Source organism: Dryobates pubescens, chromosome 27 (assembly GCF_014839835.1).
Source record: "Dryobates pubescens isolate bDryPub1 chromosome 27, bDryPub1.pri, whole genome shotgun sequence".
In the NCBI taxonomy this organism is placed as follows: domain Eukaryota; kingdom Metazoa; phylum Chordata; class Aves; order Piciformes; family Picidae; genus Dryobates; species Dryobates pubescens.
The window spans coordinates 10,044,332-10,067,124 of NC_071638.1; the positions used below are offsets into that span (position 1 = coordinate 10,044,332).

The window sequence follows — 22,793 nt, forward strand, 5'->3', positions numbered from 1 at the left end:
TGACATCTCAACACAGTGGCTTGGCACTCTCAGATTACCTTGTCTAACTTATTGAAGGAATCAGGTTTTCTATTTTTACACCTAAAGGCATACATTTTGCTCAGGGCAAAAGAAAAACAAACCACCCCCACCAACCCCCAAGGATTAATATAACTCATTAGCACAATGACAAAAAAAATGCAACATTCACAGTTATTTTGGTCTTAATATTCTCCCCATGTATACATTCAATCCTATTGTGTTAACCTCATTGTTAGGTTTTTCTAACCACAAGTGCTGGGCAAATTGTAAAACCACCAACTGACATTCAAGTAAGCCCACCCTGAGAAAATCTGTTGCTCTGAAGCTGCAAGAAAAACACCACCCAAACAAAACCACCCCTTTCTGAGCATGAAATCCCACTGCATGTATAAAATAACTAGCAAAAGGCTGCACTGGAGAGGGAGGATTTGACAGATTGCAACCAAGGAAGCAGTTGTCTCTCACAACTGCAAACTGAGCATTTTCACCAGAGATTTACTCAGGGTAAGTAGAGTATAAGGAAAGGAAAGGAAAAGAAAAGGACCAAAAAAAGGGAAAGGAAAAGAAAAGGACAAGAAAAAGGACAAAAAAAAAGGGAAAGGAAAAGAAAAGGACAAAAAAAGGGGAAAGGAAAAAAAAAGGACAAAAAAAAGGGAAAGGAAAAGAAAAGGACAAAAAAAAGGGAAAGGAAAAGAAAAGGACAAGAAAAAGGGAAAGGAAAAGAAAAGGACAAAAAAAAGGGAAAGGAAAAGAAAAGGACAAAAAAAAGGGAAAGGAAAAGAAAAGGACAAAAAAAGGGAAAGGAAAAGGAAAAAAAGGGAAAGGAAAAAGAAAGGAAAAGAAAAAGGAAAGGAAAAGAAAAGGAGAATCCTTCCCCCAGCTAAGTGCTAGACATCTGAGTTTAAACCATGACAAAGAATCCCTGGGGACTCCAAGAAAATCTATTTGCATATCCTCAAGCAAGAGAGAGCTTTCCAAATTAACACTGCAGGTACAATTTGATGCTCTCAAGGCCATCTGAAGCACAGCCTCTGAATTCCAATCAGTACTGAAGGAACCACGCAGCAGAAGGGTTTCAGTACTAAAGGGTGTAAAGAAGGTGGTTAGCAGAGCCGGTGGGTGAGTAGAGAGTGGGTAGCACGCCAGGAGGGATGACCTTTCAACATGCTCCTTGTCAGCCAAGAGATTGCTCTCTCGTAGTCAACACGGGCTCCTAGGACAATCTGCCCACCCTCTGCGACGAGCGGGGTCAGTCAGCAGTGGTACTAGAGATTTCCAGTCTCCTCTGCACAGAGCTGGCATTCCTGGGCTGGGTGCCCTCGTTCTTCTTGCAGGAGGCAGGGTCTCCGAGGCTGCCGGGAGTTTTGAAGAACGCCTCGTGGCACGCGGGACGAATGCTCTTGGGAGTGAGGGGAGCAGACGAAGGCTGCTGGGGAAACAAAACCACAGGCATTCAGGCAGCTCTTCTCAAAGCCTGGAGCCACGCACACAAACAGGAGCCTTAGGCTATGCCTTTAAAATTTTTCCACAGATCTTGAACAGAAAGTAGTAAAGATGTAAAGCAAGCACTACTGGGTGTGAAAAGGAACACAAAGACAATTCTAAACAATCCCCTTGGAAGAGATAAGGCACTAAAACTGGTTGTACCAGGAGCAGGGAGGTCATTCTGCCCCTGTACACTGCACTGGTTAGGCCGCACCTTGAGTACTGTGTCCAGTTCTGGGCCCCTCAGTTTAGGAAGGATATTGACTTGCTGGAGCGTGTCCAGAAAAGGGCAACAAGGTTGGTGAGGGGCTTGGAGCACAAGCCTTATGAGGAGAGACTGAGGGAGCTGGGGTTGCTTAGCCTGGAGAGGAGGAGACTCAGGGGTGACCTTATTGCTCTCTACAACTATCTGAAGGGGGGTTGTGGTGAGGCAGAGGTTGGTCTCTTCTCCCAGGCAACCAGTACCAGAACAAGAGGACACAGTCTCAGGCTGCGTCAGGGGAGGTTTGGGCTGGAGGTTAGGAGGAAGTTTTACACAGAGAGAGTGATTGCCCACTGGAATGGGCTGCCCGAGGAGGTGGTGGGGTCGCCGTCGCTGGGGGTGTTCAGGGCGAGGCTTGACAGGATGCTTGGTTGCATGGTTTAGTTGATTGGGTAGTGTTGGATGATAGGTTGGACATGATGATCTCAAAGGTCTCTTCCAACCTGGTTTATTCTATTCTATCTCTCTTCTCTTCTTGCTGCTTCACTCTGTGATACTGTGTGAGTTTGTATCTCTCCCAAAGGTTGGAAGAGACCTCGAGGATCATCGAGTCCAACCTGTCACCACAGACCCCATGACTAGACCATGGCACCAAGTGCCACATCCAGTCCCCTCTTGAACACCTCCAGGGACGGTGACTCCACCACCTCCCTAGGCAGCCCACTCCTTTCTGATTGACTTTGGCTGCATTATTTTGGCTAAGTAACTTCTCTGCTCCTTTCACTTGTCCCTTTTGTCTAAGGAGGTAAGGGGGGAGGCAAGGAGGGAGAAGCTGGTAGCTTCCCCTGCTCTTTGACCAGGGTGGGGGTCCTTGTGCTGTTTATCAATTGCAAATCCCTGTCAGTATTGCAAATCTTGGATATTTTGTACACATTCATTGCATTCCATTGCAGAGTGTAGTTTTGCTTGTAAATACAGCTTCCATTTGCTTCCAGTTGAGCTGGTCTGGCAAAGTTAATGTTGGGGGGGGTGGAATTTCAACCCACCACAAGACAGCATTAAGCATTATACCCTGCCATGGTGGGGAACCACATCACACATCCTTTCAGAAGCTCCATGTGAAAAGCTGCAGCCTTTGCCTCTTTTTGCTCTGGAGCTGCCCACCAGTTGCCAAAGCTGACAGCCTCTTTCTCACTGAGTCAATTGGATGTCAGGAAGAAATTCTTCCCCATGAGGATGGTGAGAGACTGGCACAGGTTGCCCAGGGAGGTGGTGGAAGCCTCACTCCTGGAGGTTTTGAAGGGCAGGCTGGATGTGGCTGTGAGCAACCTGCTGTAGTGTGAGGTGTCCCTGCCCATGGCAGGGGAGTTGGAACTAGCTGATCCTTGAGGTCCTTTCAAACCCTAACAGTTCCATGATTCTCTAACTTATCACTCTGATATTGGCACCAGCTGCAGCCTGTGAGCCTACAGGCTTGGCAGTGCTGTTTTTATCATTACTCAAACCACCACCTCTGACTCTTTCTCACCTGCTGCAGCTTCAGAAGGGTGACGGGGTGCCCCATACAGACAGGGGAGTCCAGCTTCACAGCAGTGCAGGATCTTGCCAGCACAGGACTCAGGTGCAGAGCAGGCTGGGCTGGCTGCTGGGGATCCACCAAAGGTGTGGGTGACACCTTGGGAGTGAGCACAGCGGTGGTGCCTATGAGAACAGGCGTGGTTGAGGCCAGGCCAGGCACGCTGAAATTGACAGAGCTGGCAGCTGAGAAGGAGCCATCGGGAGCCGGGGAAAGAGAACTGGGGAGCGCAGGAGAGCAGACGAGAGGGAAGGAAGCCAGAGCTGCCGATGGCACCATGACACAGGGGACACCCACAGAAGGCAATGGGCTTGCAGCCAGGCTGATACCACCAGGGGCTTGGTTTGCAGACAACAGCAAGTTAAAATTGCTTAATCCTAAATCAAGGGGAGAAAAAGCCAGGCATCAATACAGTGACCAAACTGAAGTGAAGCTGCTTCCTCTACAACAGGAAAGAGAAAACTGTGATGCAGACATGGAAAAAGAAGGAAGGGAACTGTTCACAAAGTTCTTGGGTCGAGTTCCCTTCTCCTACCTGCCTCCAGCTCCCCCCCTTCTGTCTGACCACTGTATCTGCAGCCACTGACGTTGCTCCTGTTAAGCACCAACCACACAGCTTGCCGTTCCCTGCTCCTAACTTCAGTTACAAGCAACACCTTGGCCCAACACAACTCTTTTTTTCCTCCCACTAACAGGAATCATATCCACTGCTGCATGGAAATATACACTGGTTGCAATGAGGGGAAAACACAAGCCAACCACCAAGTAGAAGAGACACAGCCCCAAGATGCTCATTTTCCTCAGAACAGCTGAACAGACAGCTTTGAAACAGGAGCTGCTATTGCTCAGTCTGCCTGACCTTCCAAAACGCCAGGATCAGCATCTGCAAACTGAGCATCTCCATTCTATAAACACAACCCAGCAGACTCCACTCTCTGCCACAGGTGAGTCAAGCACTAAGGCAGTATCCATGGAAATCTGCCACACACATCCTGGTCCCACAAAACTCCACACAACCCCAGGCAGGCAAAACGGTGCTCACAGAATCCTCTGGTAGCACTTCCAGCTGCAGTGACCTGCGAGCAGGCCTGGCTACACTCCCAGTGCCTCAGCCTGGTGATGCAGGTGGCAAGACACTACAAAGTTCATAGATGAGTGAATTCCCCACTGAGGGGAATGCTGCTGCACAGGTCTGGCTCTCCTACTGCCAAACCCAGCCTTCCAGCTCCCGAGTTTGGAATGCAGCATAGGTGCCTTTTTTGGCTGCACTGAATTCAAGGCATGCAACCCCCCACATTATTAATCTCTTTGAATGCTTGGGTGCCTCAGAAAAGTGCCTGTATTTTCAGGGAAGCAACAGTTCACATCTGGAATCAAGAGACTTCAGAGCTATGAAACTGCTACAGAAAACTGCTGAGAGTTTTTGTACCAAATATGACTTCTTCATGCATCTGCAGGCATCCTTATTTGAGCAGAGCAGTGAACTGAGGCAGAATTTTGAATGACTCCAGATCCCCTGGCTGCCCTTACCTGCAGTAGGCTGAACATAAAGATACTGTGGTAGGAAAGGCTGACTGCCATTTTCCTTAGAGATGTGCTCTCTTCCTAGAGAGGGTTCACCAAGGTCTTCATTTTGACAACATTTTTCTTGCTTTTGAGAATCTAAAGGCCTGCTAGACTCCTTGTCTGTAGCTTCTGGTGCAACAGGACTTGTATGGTCAAGATGAAAACCTTCTAGGTGCTCAGCAGAGGCACAGCCACTTCCTGGTGTAGTTGCTGCCTTAGCTGGCTCAGAAGGCTTCTAAGCAAAAACACAAGAGGAAGTGGTGAGTCCAAGCTGAAATAACACAGTACAGAGTATCTCATGCACCTTCCTCAGCTAGAGTAAAATGGCCATCTGTGCAAAGGACAGCACAACACTGACTGGCTGGAGAGCTGCCAAACAGAGAGGGACCTGGGGGTGCTGACTGACAGCCACCTAAACATGAGCCAGCAGTGTGCCCAGGTGGCCAAGAAGGCCAATGGCATCCTGGCCTGTAACAGGAATAGTGTGGCCAGCAGGAACAGGGAGGTCATTCTGCCCCTGGATTCAGCACTGGTTAGGTCACACCTTGAGTCCTGTGTCCAGTTCTGGGCCCCTCAGTTTAGGAAGGACATTGAGACACTTGAACGTGTCCAGAGAAGGGCAACGAGGCTGGGGAGAGGCCTTGAGCACAGCCCTGTGAGGAGAGGCTGAGGGAGCTGGGGTTATTTAGCCTAGACAGGAGGAGGCTCAGGGGAGACTTCATTGCTCTCTGCAACTACCTGAAAGGTGGTTCTAGCCAGGTGGGGGTTGGTCTCTTCTCCCAGGCACCCAGCACCAGAACAAGAGGACACAGTCTCAAGCTGTGCCAGGGGAAGTTTAGGCTAGAGGCGAGGAGAAAGTTCTTCACTGAGAGAGTTGTTCACCATTGGAATGTGCTGCTCAGGGAGGTGGTAGAGTCACCATCCCTGGAGGGGTTCAAGAGGGGATTGGATATGGCCATAGTGACATAGTCTAGTCATGAGGTCTGTGGTGACAGGTTGGACTTGATGATCTTTGAGGTCTCTTCCAACCTTGGTGATACTGTGATACTGTGACCAGCCAATCACCAAACTTGAAATTTGGTTGGAGGCTTTGAAGCCCAAGCCCTGTGCTATAGTTCACTTCCAGTACTTGGGGGCACTGGACAAGAAGCACCTGAGCCTGGGGATTCCCTTCCCTCTATTGGTAAGGAAATCCACCTGTTTCAAATGGCTTGTAGTTGAACACTGACACAATCTTGAGCCCATTTTCAGTAGTAAACACAACTGTGAGATAGATGCACTTCACCTCCACCATCATTTCCTCTTCTCACTGCAGGCAACAGAAGGCTTGAGAGAGAGGAACTCAGGCTGGAGTTGGGGGAAAGTACAAACTACCCTTGCTATGGCTGAGTGAAGCAAGCAGTGCTGCTGCTCTTTGGGAGCCCCAGGCCAGCAGGCAGGAGGTACAGACACGTTGATTTCCTCCTCTCTGGCAGGCTGCGTTGCTGAAGACAACGCTCGGGACACTGAGTCCAAAGAACGGACGAGCATCGCTTCACTGTGCCAAGCAATCACAGCTCATTTTCCCCCTGGTAATGTGAAAACACCTCCCAGCCTGTGCCATTCCTTCCTGACACAGGCCTCTTGCAATGTGATTCATAGATCTGTGACAAGAGTGGTGCAGTGCATTTTCACTTGGGAAAACACTCTCTTAGGCGAAACTTCCTCCTCGCTCCCAGGAAGCCTAAGTGATAATGAAATTCACTTTGTTACCTTAGGTATTACAAGTGAGAGGGGCACATCACTCTCTTCCAAGTTTTGCTTTTTAGAAGCTGGCTCTTCATCATGTCCAGGGGCAGAGTGTGTTGTGCACTGGTGGGAGCTGCGCTTCTGGCAGGCAGCTGGCGGTACGGCACTCCTGCCTCCCGCATCTCCCGCAGTGGTCTCCCTGAAGTTGTTTTCCTGAAGACTGCCATACAACATTAAAAGGGATGAAGATGGGAAGCACAGGAAGGGTTGGTTGGGGAGCAGGGCAGGCTTTTCATTTTCTGTTTTGGTGACTGCTGGTGGGGAAGGATGCAGAGTTTGGCTGCTGATGCCATTTGGCAGCGAGAAGCTTGGCACATCTGCCTGCACCAGGGGGAAAACTGCCTGAGGCAAAGGGGTGACACAAAAATCAGAGTCCATAGGAACTGGAAGAAGGGAGAGAGGTGAGGCTATGCTTGGGTTCCTTGCTGAATTTAGATTTGTTTCTGTAGCACAAGCTTTATTCCTAAAAAAAAAAAAAAAAACAAACAAGAGGGGAAAAAACCCTAATGAGAAATGGTAAAACATTGAGTCCACAATGAAGCCCCTGCTTGATCCTCAAAAGCAAACAAACCCACTGCTAGACAGAAGTGTGGAGAAATTCCTCCTCCATATCACTACTTTTACACAGAGGGTCACTTTTTATTTTGTCTCATTACAGAGATGCAGACTTCCCAGGTTTTGGCCAGAACAAGGCTCTTGGGTGCACTTGAGCAGAGTCAATCATTCACAAACAAATTCCAGTTAGGACAGACCCACTGCTATGGAGACAGACGGAGAGAGTTGGGGCTGTGCAGTCTGGAGAGGAGAAGGCCATGAGGAGACCTTCTTGTGGCCTTCCAGTACCTGAAGGGGACTCCAAGAAAGCTGGGGAGGGACTTTTGAGGGTGTCAGGGAGTGATAGGGCTGGGGGGGATGGAACAAAACTAGAAATGGGTAGATTGAGATTGGATGTTAGGAAGAAGTTGTTCCCCATGAGGGTGGTGAGACTGGCAGAGGTTGCCCAGGGAGGTGGTGGAAGCCTCATCCCTGGAGGTTTTGCAGCCAGGCTGGATGCAGCTGTGAGCAAGCTGCTGTATTGTGAGGTGTCCCTGGCCATGGCAGGGGATTGGAGCTAGCTGATCCTTGAGGTCCCTTCCAACCCTGACAATTCTATGATATGACAGATAATGCTCTTACATGGAATCATGATTTGCTCAGCCTACCCAAACAGGTCAAAGGAGGCAGGGATGTCCTATATAAGCACACATGAGATGAAGAACTACTGAAGGACAACAGTGGTACAATTTGCCATGAAAAAGAAAACAAACAAACATATACCCCAGAAGGGAACACTGAGACCTATCAGCATTCAAATGGTAGCAATGAGATTCTCTGGCAATCTTTGTCAGTCTATCAGGGTTGGAAGGGACCACAAGGATCATCTAGTTCCAACCCCCCTGCCATGGGCAGAGACACCCCACACTAGATCAGGCTGGCCACAGCCTCATCCAGCCTGGGCTTAAACACCTCCAGGGACGGGGCCTCAACACCTCCCTGCACAACCCATTCCAGGGCTTCACCACTCTCATGGGGAAGAACTTCCTCCTCACATCCAGCCTGAATCTCCCCACCTCCAGCTTCATTCCATTCCCCCTAGTCCTATCACTCCCTGAGATCCTGAGAAGTCCCTCCCCAGCCTTCTTGTAGGCCCCCTTCAGATCCTGGACGGCCACAATTAGGTCTCCTGGGAGCCTTCTCTTCTCCAGACTGAACAGCCCCAACTCTCTTAGTCTGTCCTCATAGGAGAGGTGCTCCAGCCCAGTCTCATCAATGCAATCCAGCCCTGAGCTAACAATGATATGCACAAGGCTGAAACTGGACAGGAGTTGAGACAAACCTACCTAAAATCTTCCTCTACTTCCTGCCTGCAGACAGCTGCTGGATTGATCATTTGGGAGCAATATTCATCTGAATTCACAACACAGGCTGCAAGAACAAAGGAGCATTCCATTAGTAACAGGTATGTTTAGCAAGCATATTTTGATGCTGGTCATCTAAAGCAATTGGTATAATTTTTTTCTATCCTGGCACATTTTCATAATCCCCACTAATCACCTGGAGCTGCAACCTGCAAGACACTCAATTCTGAGTCCCAGAGAGATGCTCAACATTTCCATTTCCTATAAAAAGGAACTGTGAAAAGCCCTGTAATGGCTTCATGCTTTTTCAACAGCTCTCCATTAGACTGTTACAGTAAATTCCACTATGTAAGGAACCACACAATAACTCAAGCTTTGGTGGCTTTATCTCTAGCAGATTTCAACAGAAGAAAGTGTAGTATAGATGCAGTTAGAGAGCAAAAACATTTACCAGAAAACAAACTGCAGATTGAAGGCAGTATGGCTCAGATGCACCACATCTAACTTCAGGCCCTTGACTGGAGGGTCCAGGAGAGAAGACTCTTCACATGAACAGTAGAAATATAGGCACCTCCTCCCAAGGATAAGTCACATATTTAATTAGGCTCATTCACCCAGTCAAGAGCCTTAGACTGGTGAGGCCATATTTGGGCAGCTCAAGCAAGACACAAAAGAAGATGCTTCATTAGTAGTTACCTGGCCTCTCTTGATGTGGGCTACTGGGCTCAGAACTGCCCTTCCTTCTGGTCCCTCCACAAGGCTGTGTGCAGTTCAGTGAAGCGCCACGTGTAAACTTGTGCTGCCCATTACCACAGGCTCCTCTCTGTGTCCCTGGCAGAGGATCAGAGGATGGGCTGTGCCCTCTTGGCTCATCTGCAGGAACATAATTATGTACAACAGTCCTTCAGGGAACACAGCTTATGGCTTAGGCTTCTGCCATGTTACCAAACCTGGCCACAGGAGGTAACTTCTGTACCATCTCAAACCCCACACCACTGAAGCAGACCTAAGGTCAGTAAGCACTGGGAGATAAGGACCCCCTTCCTTTCCATTCCATGGCAGCTGCAGCTACACTCTAGCATGTGTAGTCTGGAGGAGGAGGAGTATGAAGATGGCATTACACAATCCTTCACTTTCACTTGGTCCTGGCACTAGCCTGACCCAAATATGTTCCCAAAGGGCTTCTCTTTGCTCTGGCTTCTAGCCAAAAATCAGCAGCTCGCAGAGATGCTCTGCCCACTGTTGCCTCCTTTGCAGGCAAAGCTTTTATACAAGGAGATGTGTGCAAGGAACAGCTCTGCTCTACCTTGGTGAGACCCCCTTACAAAGACATCAATTCACCTGCTTATGACAGAAATACTGAGACTGTGCAACCCAGAAAAGCTGGGAACCCAGCTTTGGAGATGTTGGCATTATCTGCCATTGCTGTAGGATTCATACAGTTATTCACACAGCTGTGGAAGTCAGTGTAAAAATACCAGCAAGACACAGAATCCCTCAACATCCCTCTACAGTTCCAGCTCTTAGGTACAAAGTCTGACAAGGGGAAACGTTGAGCTGGCCAGCGGTTAACAATCACAGGATAGAGAATGAAATGCTGGAGTGTTCTTCACACACAGAAAAATCCCAGAGGGGGAAAAGGATTCTAGGGCAGGAGTTGGCAGGGCTCATTGATAGGGCTTTAAACTAGATTCGAAAGGGGAAGGGGTTGTTAATATCATGCTTGCCTGTGACAAACATTGGGGCAGCTCACCGGAGGCAGAGGGATGGATGCTAGCAAAGGCTCTCCACTTGTTGCCCTGAGGCAAGCCAAGGATGAAGCACTGGGGCACCCCAAGGGAATCAAGGGGGATTCACCTGACAGAGTGGCACGGCCAGCCCAGCTGAAGAGCCTCTATGCAAATGCACACAGCTTGGGCAATAAACAGGATGAATTAAGGGCCACTGCACTGCTAGGATGTTATGACATAGTGGCTGTTACTGACATTTGGTGGGATGACTCCCATGACTGGACTGTAGGGGTAGATGGGTACAAGCTCTTTAGGAAGGACAGGCAGGGCAGGAGGGGAGGAGGTGTTGCTCTCTGTATCAGTGACCAACTGGAATCAGTAGAGCTCCACCTGGGCAAGGATGATGAGCTGGTTGAGAGCATTAAGGGGAAGCCAGGGGAAGGCAATGTGACTGCAGGGGTCTACCACAGGCCACCTGAGCAGCAGAACCAAACCCTAACAATTCTATGATTCTATTCCACTTGGGAAGCACTTGCCACAACAAGAAGGAAAGGAGTGGAAGCTACACAAGTTACCAGTCTGGGCAGGGAACTCCACGGGCCCAATCCACTTGAAGGCTGGCTTGCGGCCGCGCTCCTCCGTGACGTGCACCTTGGTGATCAGGGCCAGGCTGGTGAGGACGTTGGCGATGTCGTACAGCCTGCGCACCTTGGCTGGCAGGGGAGGGCACAGACAGTCAGCACTCACACTTCCAGCCTGCTGATTCCATCACACACTCTCACCACGCCCTATGAGGAGAGGCTGAGGGAGCTGGGGTTGCTTAGCCTGGAGAAGAGGAGGAGGCTCAGGGGAGACCTTCTTGCTCTCTACAACTACCTGAAGGGAGGGTGTAGCCAGGTGGGGGCTGGTCTCTTCTCCCAAACAATCAGCACCAGAACAAGAGGACACAGTCTCAAGCTGTGCCAGGGGAGGTTTAGGCTGGAGGTAAGGAAGAAATTCTTCCCAGCAAGAGAGATTGGCCATTGGAATGTGCTGCCCAGGGAGGTGGTGGAGACCCCATCACTGCAGGTGTTTAAGAAGAGCCTGGATGAGGCACTTAGTGCCATGATCTAACTGATTAGGCTAGGTTTGGGTGATCAGTTAGACTTGATGATCTTGGAGGTCTCTTCCAACCTGGTTGATTCTGTGATTCTCACAGACAAGGCAGGTAAAATCTTAATCCACTTCCTGTGAAGCTCACCCTGCCAGCCTCCACCAGCTTATTACTGCTGCTTCGTGTTTTAGCTGCTGAACCACCTTAGGAGCTCAGGTTTAAACTCACATACCTCATGTTGATGGATATGGGTTAAAGAGTGATGACAACACCAGCTGGCCTAGAGAAGGCAGCCTGTCTTCATGTGGAGGGAAGACAAGCACTTACACCATCACAGGATGTTAGGGGTTGGAAGGGACCTCCTAAAGTCATCAAGTCCAACCCCCCTGCCAGAGCAGGACCAGAGAATCCAGCACAGGTCACACAGGAACACATCCAGAAGGGGTATAAAGTGATTACGGTAACATCACTCAGTCAATCATTTTCCATGCTAAATGTTTCTTTTCCAGGAGCTCAGCTGCTTTTCTTGGGGTCTGATTCAATTCTATTATTTCTCAGCACAAGAGAAGACATCACCAAACACCTCTGAAAGGTGGCACTACCTTTTCTGCTTTCACAAAGGATGTTATAGGTTGGAAGGGACCTCTGGAGATCGAGTCCAAGCCCACTGCCAGAGCAGGACCAGAAAATCCAGCACAGGTCACATAGGAACACAGCCAGATGGGGCTTGAAAGGCTCCAGAGAAGGAGACTCCACAACCTCTCTGGGCAGCCTGTTCCAGTGCTCTGTGACCCTCCCAGTGAAGAAGTTCCTCCTCATGTTGAGGTGGAACCTCCTGTGCTGGAGTTTCTATCCATTGCCCCTTGTCCTGTCACAGGGCACAACTGAGCAGAGCCTGTCCCCTCCCTCCTGACCCCCAGCCCTCAGATATTGACAAGCATTTATTAAATCCCCCCTCAGCCTTCTCTTCTCCAGACTAAAAAGCCCCAGGGCTCTCAGCCTCTCCTCACAGGGCACATGCTCCAGTCCTTGAGGGCAAGAAGCACCTGAGTACACAGCTGATCACAAGAGGACACCTATTTATCATCTTAAAAAAGTAACACTCTTAGAAAAATCTCTGTGACTCCTATAAATAGCAAGTTTGAGCTGATACCCACAGCACATCCTGCTCAACTCCTCACATCCTCCGTGGTGTTTGGGGTTGAACTTTAAAACTGAAGTGCAAGTACTTCATTTTAGAAGTGCTTTAAAAACTTGGAATAAAAGTCTTTGGTTTAGAAGCATTATTCACCAATTAGAACTATTTACCAATTTTCCATGGTGTCCAAGGAATCAAAATACTAATGTCCACTAACTGAAAAGCAAACTCTGCCACCCAGCTGTGAAAAGATTGCTGGGGCAAAAATGAGAAGTAACACATTTCTGGAGAGGAGGAAAAAAATAATCAATACCATTAAATTAAACATCATTTTTCATTTCACTAAGGTCTGAAAAATCACTCAGAACAGTACAGGGAAGCTGAGTATACCAAAAAAAATAGAGACACCCCCCCCCCAAAATTATTTTTCTTCTTTCTGAAGCTAAAACTTGGGAGATAATTGTCAAGTTGACTCTTCCCCCTGCCAAGCTTTCACAGAATCACAGAATGTTAGGGGCTGGAAGGGACCTGGAAAGCTTCTCCAGTCAAACCCTCCTGCCAGGGCAGGAGCACCTAGAGCAGGTCACACAGGAACACATCCAGGCAGGTCTTATATATCACCAGAAAGGGAGACTTCACGACCCCCTGGGCAGCCTGTTCCAGTGTTCTGTCACCCTCACAGTACATCTCCACATACTGCAACTTGCAATTAAAAGAACCCCAAACAACCAAACCATATTTCAGCAGAAGACTCCCGAGCTGCTCTTGCTGTTAGCCACTGGAGTCAGTCCAAACAAGCCCCTCTCTTTCCCTTACTCACTGACTGAGTCACCTCTCAACAGCCAGCTTACTTTTAAATTTGCTGTGGTCCACTGTATCCTGGGTCTCTTCTATTAGAATCTTTGCTGCAGTGTCCAGAGTGACTATCTTGGTCTTGGAGGCAAGGAACAGCATGACAAACTTCTGGCTCATAATCCGCAGGGACTTGTCCTTTCTGCTGTTTGCAGATGCTGTGTCACAAATAACACCCAAGCCTCTTAGCACATGTCATCCCCCACAGCTCAACAACTTAGCAAGCAGGTTTGGCACACAAAAAAAGGTGTGTGGGGGGAATTGTTTCCTCACTGGGAAGCAGAAATCTTTTGAAAGGCAGCAAATAACTGAGCAATTCAGAGCTATTCAAAGCTATGTTGCCATATAATTTTGTGCCACAATAATTTTGTGACTCCAAGGGATTCTGTAACTTAAAGCACTGTGTATTACATGGCCAGCACACAAACAGTGGACAAGTGGAAGCTGGCACCTGCTGTAGACACAAAGTATTTACTGTCAGGTACAGGTGGAGAGCCTGGCAGAAGTTCCTGCCACACTTCATGACAGAGGGAAAATTCTGTCCTGAGTGCCATGCTAGGGACAGGACAGAAGAATTCTGTTACCCCCATGGTGAATTCTGCAGCTCTTTGCAAAGGATATTTTCTCATTATTTAATTTCAAAGCCAAGTGAGGGGGAAAAGGTCAGCTAGTAAACTGGAGAAAGCAGCTTATGTCTGTGTATCACATCAGTTATCTTACCAGAGGTGCAGTCTGGTTCTGAGAAGTCCAGTAAGGGACAGTCTTGAGAATCAGGAACAGGCTCCTTTTTGTGTTCTCCAAATTTGTACTCCAAGTCCTGCTCCTTGTGCTGGAAGAAGGCCATTAGCTCCCCATACTGCAGCTCTCCTACCTCCTGAAGTGTTTTCAGGGTGTGGCTGAGGTTGTGCCGGCCGTGCCAGCAGTACTGGTTCTTGGCCACACGGCTAACCAGGTGCAAGGACTCCAGGACGTTCACTATGTCGTAAATCCGTCTCCGCTCAACTCCTGGTTTAAGAGGGGGGGAAAGAACACAGACACACATGCTCGTCTACTTTCAATGTGCTCTTCAGAAGCAGCAGAACACAGAGCAGGCTGCTCTTTCACACCTGAGCCTTCACAAGACGTTTCTCACTGTTCACCTGGACACATCACATTGGATCTGCCCACATCTGCACAGCTGACTTGCCTATGGCTAGCCTCATGGTCTGATGCTCTTGGTCTGTTTACTAAATTGCTGGCCCAGCAATTCATCATAAGCTTCATCACAAGCATCTACACTGTGTTTAGGACAACTGATTGCAGTCTGCCAAGCCCCACTCAGGCCCTTTCAGAGTGCTCTGAGCTAAAACCCCAAAAGCCAAGAAGCCCCCAAAGCCCTTTGGCCCTTCCTGTCAGAGAGCTTCAGAGCCTGTGTGTAACAGAAGGCAGGAAAGCCTCTGAGCCTGGCACTGACACACAGTAGATATAAAAGCCCACTCCTGCTGGAACCAGTAGTCCTCCATTTGCACTTCCAATGGCACAATTACTTGCTAAGCAGGTACCAAGCAATGGAGAATCAAAGGCTTCATAAGGTGCAGAGCAACCCTTTGTTCCTAGATGCTGCAGGAATGAGTCCTCAGCGCTGGCTGGGTCTACCCCAACATGAAATCTGTGAAGTATGTCTAACTTGGGTTCAGCTGACTTGTGTGTGCAAGGTTGGGGATTCAATAACACACAGGTGGCTCTGCTCACTGCCCCAAATATTCACATTCAGGATTGTTTGAAGCACAGCTGCTGTATATGAGACAGTGCACTATACACTGGTGGCATCGTCTGCCCCAGAAATCTCCTAACAGTTAACATGGGTGGAGCAGAAGTGCTAGCCTAGAGGAAAGGTTTTGCAAGGCTTCACAAGGCCTTGCTGCACCTGCAGAACATGGGTAATACTTTCCAGCCTCAAACAGATGCTAGGATAAACAATCTCTGAATATTTCCAAGTACATGGAGAACTTGAGAGTGAGAGATACTCTAGCAAAACAAGAGTGCTACACATATCCTGGTGTCTGTCAGGCAGCATCAGCCTGACAGACACCAGTCAGTTAGTTAGTAAGGGAAAGAGAGGGACACCACTGTCACCCCCTCTGTGGGCTTTCCACAGGTTTTCAGCAGACATTTGTAAGTCAAAGTTGTATTACAACACTTACTGCTGCTCTCTGTGTAACAAAGATCAGCAGTAAATGTTGTGGTCTCTGAAGCAAGTAGGTACAGACAAGCCAAAGGGAAATTAAAACACACTCAACTTCTCAGAGGTGAAACCTCCAACAGGAAGGTTCTAGTGCTTAGGAAAGCAAAGTAGCATCTCTCCCAGCACAGAATAGAGCCCTGCTCGTGTTTAGCTGAACAGGGCTGGAGCACGAGCCTCTCATGCAAACAGAGAGAGGAGTAACTGCAAAATCTAAAAGAACAATTTGCTTGGAAGCACTTTAACTATTTATTTCATCTGCATTCTCATTTCCACTTCCCATTACCGAGGCAAACAAATGAGTATTTAAATGACTTTCGAACAAGAGTCACAGGGGACATCACCCTTCTGGTCCCTTTCTTCCCCAAACTGACACCTTTCAAACTTGCTACTTTCTTCCCACACCCCCCCCCCCCCCCAAAAGATACCTGAATTCTAAATGTAGATACAGTATTGATTTCATTTAATATCTGTAAAGCCCTTCCCAGCTAAGGCACAACCTTGCCAAGGACCTGGATCTTTTTGGTGTTAGTGTGACCTGGCTCAGTTCTCTCTCCTGAGTTTTATTACTTCTCTCAGATATTTTATCAATCTTTGATACTACAACCAAACCTAAGAGCAGGCCCAGAAAACAGGCTCCTCAATGCTTTCTCACCACCTCAACAGAACACATTGTCTCCTTCTACTCTTGCAGGTCTCCTGGCCACCTTCCCCCAAGACAGAATTTAAAGCTAAGACAACCTTGATGAGCCAGGAGATCTTTGAAGACACAAGGTCAGGTGTGTTGCTGAAGTCAGGCAGTAAACCAAACTGATTTCCTGCACCCACTAATTGGCAGTTGTTTCCCCAAGCCTTCCCTTTTGACAGACTTTGTTTGTTTGTAAGCCCTCCCTCAGAGAGTTGGCAACTTGTAACTCCTCTGGTGTTCAGCAAATTGAAAACTGAGGAAAGCAACAGAGCTGGAAAACAGATGAAGGAAAGATCTGCCTAGCAAAAAGTACCTTCAGGGAGCAAATTTGAGAACAGCAGTGCTGTGGAGCAGTAAAGAGACCTAGGAGTGTTAGGCATTTTGAACTTTTGATTGGTAGGCTTAGAAGAGCACGCAGACACAGCAGGGGGGAAGACAGAGCCTGAATGTAGTCTCTCTGAGAGCTGATCTTTTGAAGGCTCTCCTCTTCTGTTAGCCCAGGTGACCAGTTGTTACCTCATGCTTGCAGGTATACATACCAAGAATGGAAGCCACCTCATCCAAGGAAATAGTAGTCTTTTCTGTTGACAATGGGTAACTTGGGTAACGAGCTAAGAACTTTTGGCACAAGAGGCCTAAGCTTTTCTGTTTCCTGCTGGGCCTCTGCTTTTCAAATTCATCAACCGTGCTGTCTTCTACCACATCATACTGTTTGGGAAAAAGGAAAAGGTTGACCCTTGAGTGCAGAGCTTTAGAAGGAAGGCATAGCCAGAGAAGGCACATTTCATATGTCAGCAACATTTGAGCTCAGACTTTCTAATAATGGAAAAAATGGTTATGCTTAAGGAAGCAGCAGTAAGACCAAACACCCAAGAGTAGCAGATGGAAGGAAGATTTTAAGGCCAGGCTGGATGTGGCTCTGAGCAACCTGATCTAGTCTGAGGTGTCCCTGCCCATGACAGGGGGGGTTGGAACTAGATGATCCCTTCCAACCCTAGCAGTTCTATGATTCTTTCTGAGAGGAGGAGGAATATTCCATCAAACACCTCTGTGTCTAGGCTCTGGGTTGGACTTGATGATCTTGAAGGTCTTTTCCAACCTGGTTAATTCTATTCTAATCCAGAAGCTGTGCAAGCCATCACAGAGTCCTTCTTTCAAGAGATTTTACTGCCCTTCACATTGCCTCTCTAACTGTAAGAAACTGGGGGTTGGTAGTGGGGAGGAGGCATGATGGTGAGAGGTTACAGAAGGCACCAGCCAGCCTCTGAACCTTAAACTCAGTCAAGCTGTTAATTCAGTGAACGCTGCAGGCCTTTCTGTGCCTGCAAGGAGAAGAAGAAACCCCCACCAAACAGCAGAAGTGTGATGGCAAGAACACATGGAGAGGTGTGTTTGTTTCTTACAAAATGAGAATGATGGAAGGGGTTTTTTTGCACTGTGTCAATTTTTTGTTTTGAAAGGAAAAAGCTAATCAGCATCTGGCACAGAAAAGCTGAGAGTGGAGGCAGCTGTTGAACCCCAGACTTCCTTGCTTAGGAGATCTTCATTGTGACCAAGTGACCTTGTGGCAGGCTGTTGCTCTGATTCAATTGATTTTTTTTTATGATATGGAAATAGCAGCATTCTCACAGGAACTCTTTCACACCTTTTCCAAGCCAGCTTTCTGTGTGGAGAAAATTATTAAGTGCAAGCCTTACTAACTAGAAAAGATTTGAACTCCCTATAGTTGCCACCCCCAAAATGCTACATGGTCTTAGCAGGCTTTAACATCAACTGTTTTTAACTAACTGGAAGCTCTGTTAGGAATTGTCCTTAGACAACTGTTGATTCCTTTATGACTATCCAAAGTGCAGAATCCTTCAGACTACTGTAGGTGGTGTGCAACTTACAGAGTGATCTGCACCTACAAAATAATGTAGGAGGTTCCCAGAACTATCTTCCTCTCACTGATATCAGCAGATATTCTCCAGGAAAAAAACATAAATAATCAAAGTTGTGGTTGGAACAACAACAACAACAAAGTCTAAAGGAAGAAAACTGTAATGATGCATTGCCTGAGTCTTGGCAAGTCAGTGTTCCAAACACTTGGCCATACTGTTTGATGGAAAGTGGTTTCAGCTGACCACTCTGCAAAGCTTCTGTGGACAAGGTTTCAAAAGCATGCTGAAAAACATTCCTTCCCCCTGTCAAATTGCTTTTGAAAATGCTGCCTGTTTAAAACTGATCTGGCAATTTCCTTTCTAATGCAGGTCAGAAAATAGCCTCAGAAGTGCTTCAAGTGGGGAGAAATGACACATTCAAGCTTTAATTCCTTCATAGTCCTTTACAGTAATAGCCAGGCTCTTGGGGGGTTACTTGTAAGACAGTTACTTCTAGCTTTGGAAAGTCCTGCTGCTCAGCCAGTGCTGTAGAGACAATTGCCCTTAGGAGCAAAGGACCAGCTGGAAGAAAACTGAAGCACAACCTAAGGAAGGTCTGAGTCTTGACTGAACATACGGTAACCACGTTCTGAGCCTCACCTGTAATGAATCCGGTGTGTCGCTCTGGTCACTGTTTTCTATGGGTCTGAAGAGCTCTTTCTTCTTTTCCCTGTCCCTCATATCAGGACTAGCAGCATTAACAAGCATCTTCAGGTTAGCAGTGGGGGTCCAGGGATCAGGCTGAGGTCTGTCAATTAGCTTTACAGGTGTAATTGGATTTCTTTCTGGGGTGCAGCCTTTTTGCTTTGATAAATCAACCGGTTCACTCTTAATGGGAGTTTTTGGAGCCATCCTGGATCGATCAAATATGTTTTCCTATTAAACAAAAAGTTCTTTAGGCACAACAGGAAAGAAAACAGTTCCACAATCAATTTCATTGCTCTTACAGAGGTAATTTAATGACTCATGCCTTGACACTCCTATTTAGCACAGTTGTTCTGCCTTTGTTGGAAGCAGTACAGGTATTCTGCATGCTGTTGTACCAGAGGCAGTGTGTATGAGATATTGCCCTGAATTACAGACCCTGAGGTCAAGCAGTCAAACTGTGGCCTTGCAGGCTTTTAAATCCTCACTGTTAGTATGACAGCATTGCCCACAAACATAAATCACCAAACTGGGATTGAAACTGAAATAATGCACTGGTCACATTACACTGAGCAAGAAAACAGTGTTCTGCTTGAAAAGTCCCCAGTCAAAGGCCATTCCAAGGATGCAGCTCTGAGCTGTCATAAAACACCAAAGTGGATGTAACTTCAGGTGAAAGTGAAACCACCTCAGCATCTGCACTATCTGCTGATCAGTACAGCAGAGAAATTGTCTGTTACAATACTCCTGGACTACAGCTAACAGCTGCTAGAAAGAAGTCTAATTCATCAGCTGATTTCTATCATTCTTTGAATGAAGCTCCACTCCCTCCAGTCCCTCTCTGCAGTCTAAGGTTTTTTTCATACTTCCCTGGGTCCAACTTTACCTCTTCCTCTTACTGCAAGAATTAGCACAGAATTAACCAGGTTGGAAAAGATCTTCAAGATCATCAGGTCCAACCCATCACCAACACCATATGATCAACTAAACCATGGCACCAAGTGCCTCATCCAGGCTCTTCTTAAACACTTCCAGTGATGGTGACTCCACCACCTCCTTGGCAGCTCATTCCAATGGCCAATCACTCTTCCTGTGAAGAATTTCTCCCTAACATTCAGATCAACTAATTCCAAAGGGCTGAAGAAAATATCAGCCATATTCTTGTGCCAAGGCATCCGTTTTTGAGACCCAAGAAACACCACTCTGGCATTTAGAGCCAATAGCTCATGAAGACTACCAGACTGGAGTAGGAGGATGCCATACTGCCTTTCTTTTGCAGGGTATAAAAAATTGAGGTCCAGGTATCCTAAGCCTGGCACAGAGCAGGACTTCCAGAAATGCCTATGCATAAAGTTGTGCTGTTTCTTTCTGTCCAGTGAAATCAATGCTCTGTAGTCCAGCTATCACTTAATTCACCTTAGTACCCTACAAACTGGGCACTGTGTTACTTGGAGCTCTAGCTAATATTGCCTGGTGCTGTTGAGATTTAGTCCCTTGAGATGACTGCATGCACCTTGAGCGAGAGAAAGCCAAGCAGCCAGATAATCAGCCAGAAAACCAGTAGATCTTGTGACCTGCTGAAGTTGGGAGTGAAGCCTTTAGAACAGAAAACTGCTTCTAAAAAACTATAAATCAGGCTTGAAGTTGTTGGCTTTTCAGTCTAGCTGTGGCTTTGTTGATGTTGGTCTCAAACTGTGCAAGCTTCTTGCTCAGACTACGATCACCACTTCATTTGTTCTTCACAATGAAGACTGCTTGGAGGCTGGAGAGTGTTACTGCAGGGGGGGGGGAGGTTGTGGTGCAGTAAGTCGAATTCTTAAATGGAAACCTTCTTAATGGTTTGCTCTATGAACTTTCCCAAGTTTGGCTGTTTATGTGAAGCCACTGAGCTATCACTTAGTTGATACAGGTATTTAAATAAGGGATTCCAAAAAATCACCTTATTAGATACAGCCTAGGTAGAAAGCAGAGAGGAATTCTAGTAACAACTGAAGCAATTCAAAGTAGAAACAAATCTGGCATGTCAAAAAGGTTGTGCCCTGAGTACTTGCAGCGAACACTTCTGCATACATCCACCTACAAATTACCCCAAAGGATGTAACAAATATATCTCCTTTTAGCAATTAAGAGTTAGCCAGTTGAGGCTTACTACACTAGGATAAACAGGGGTCAATTTTGAGGCCAGGATGCTTCTTAGACTGTATGTTCACACAGCCTTGGCACACAATGTGTTCTTGCAATTTCACATTTGGCAGTGAACCAACACTCGGTCTGTAATGGAGAAAGTCTACCTTCCCCCTCAAGTTCCTGCTCACTATGGTTAGTGCTAATGGATCTGCAGTCAGGACAGCTGAAGCATCTTGCTGTTCTACCACTTCAAAATTTTCTGTTTGTACAAATATCACTAAAAAAATACCCCAAAATTAAAAAAAGGCAGTGGCACTACAGTAGGACCATGTCTACTACCAACTTTTCAGATCTTTATTTTGCTTTTTACCTCTTCCCCCCCACTTTTTTCCCTCCCCAGTAGCTGCAGTGCTCAACAAACTCCTAGCTGTGTTTCACAAAACTGCAAGGGCAGTTGGTAGAAGTACGAGATCCACTTTGATTTGAGCAGAGATGGCTTACAACAACAAGGACAAGAAGGCCTGGCTTAATGAACGTAGTATGTCAGCAGGAATCAAAACAAACACCTGAGATAACAGGAACTGAGTCTGACAAGAACTATGTGGTCTTGGGAGGATTGAACATGGAGACTGGGTGATGAATTGGGTCTATTTCAGGAGGCATTACTAAGCAAGGCATGCCCTAAGTTAGACATCCTGTGTCTTAGCTGGTGAGGCAAGAGAGGAGCCATAAGCCTGTTCCTTGCTGCATGTCACTGCACAGGCTCTTTACCTGCTAACACCACTGTATGGCTACAGGCATACTTTGCCTGGCCAGAAGACAAGCAGAGTGGACATACCTATCCTCATGCTCAAACTGCTGCTATGTAACAGGAATGCACTGTTCCTGTGACATGTCAGGCCGGCCACTTGTTAGCTTTTGAATGCTGAACCTGTACAAAAACCTCCTCCTCCACCTTACACTGAAGTAGCTCCTGGGATGCTCGAATTGCCATGTGAGTTTTGCTGAAGTGAAAGCCAAAACCTGCTTCCCTGGAAATAAAGCCTGCGTGCATGCACCCTGCTTGCTGACAACGGTGGTGTGGTTCATGGCTGTTTCGTTGGGGTAGTGTCGGATGCCCCTGTACTCCGAGTGCCAGCAGGTACCATGCACATGCACATCTGTAAGATGTACAGACCGACAGGGCAGCGCAGGTGTGCCGGTCCAAAAGGCAGCACCCCAAATGTTACCAGAGGGAGGGAGTGGGAAAGAACCCGGGGGGCACAGGCCTGACCGCCCAGCCTTACCAACTGGGCCGGAGCCGCGTACAGGCAGCACGCACAGGGCTCAGGCGCCGTTGCCCTGGGGTAGCCGTCCCGGGCGCCGGGGTGGCAGTCCCGGGCGCCCCCCTGGAACTTCGCGCTGCGGCCGGGCCGGCGCGATGCTCCGCACCGGGAGAGGCGGTAGCGTGCAAGGGGACCCCGCGGCGCTGAAGACAGATCAAACCTCCCGCTCACCTCCCCCACAACTCCCCATGCCCGCTCACCTTCTGGGCCGCCTCGGCGCGGCCCCGCCGCCCCGGCCGGCCGCTCGCCAGGTCCCGCAGCGACAGGACGCTCACCTCCATCTGCAAAGCGAGAAGGCACTTTTAGCCCGGCCCTTAAGAGGAGCCGCTCCCGAGCGGGCTCCCGTCCGCGGCGGGACGCGAAGGGAGCGCGGCAGCACGGGACTTCGCTCCAGGGGCGGGAGGGGGGGGCAGAGCCTGCCCGGCCCCTGCGGCGGGCGGCGCGGCGGCCTCACCTCGGCGGCGGGCGGCCCGGCGGGCGGGCGGGGGGCGCGGGTCTCTGCAGCTCCCGCCAGGCGCC

At 48.2% G+C, this 22,793-nt stretch overlaps 1 protein-coding gene across 1 annotated transcript; it reads right to left on the reverse strand.

The window, feature by feature from the left end:
• Positions 1-1,270: 1,270 nt before the first annotated feature.
• E2F7 (E2F transcription factor 7) lies at positions 1,271-22,555 on the reverse strand. The gene is made up of 12 exons (XM_054173885.1): positions 22,475-22,555; positions 18,778-19,053; positions 16,798-16,966; positions 14,070-14,354; positions 13,349-13,507; positions 10,842-10,979; positions 9,233-9,409; positions 8,519-8,603; positions 6,603-7,101; positions 4,815-5,085; positions 3,237-3,661; positions 1,271-1,447 (listed from the first exon to the last, which is right to left on the reverse strand). Exons 1-12 carry the CDS (start codon positions 22,553-22,555, stop codon positions 1,271-1,273), a joined length of 2,742 nt encoding a protein of 913 aa, XP_054029860.1.
• Positions 22,556-22,793: the final 238 nt, after the last annotated feature.

Excerpts from the sequence above, each read along its gene's own strand:
- E2F7 (XM_054173885.1), bottom strand. The coding sequence starts at position 22,555 with ATGGAGGTGAGCGTCCTGTCGCTGCGGGACCTGGCGAGCGGCCGGCCG. Across the intron at positions 9,410-10,841 it reads GGAGTTCCCTGCCCAGACTG|ATGAGCCAAGAGGGCACAGC; the intron begins GTAACTTGTGTA and ends ATGTTCCTGCAG. Across the intron at positions 3,662-4,814 it reads TTATGTTCAGCCTACTGCAG|GATTAAGCAATTTTAACTTG; the intron begins GTAAGGGCAGCC and ends CCCTTGATTTAG.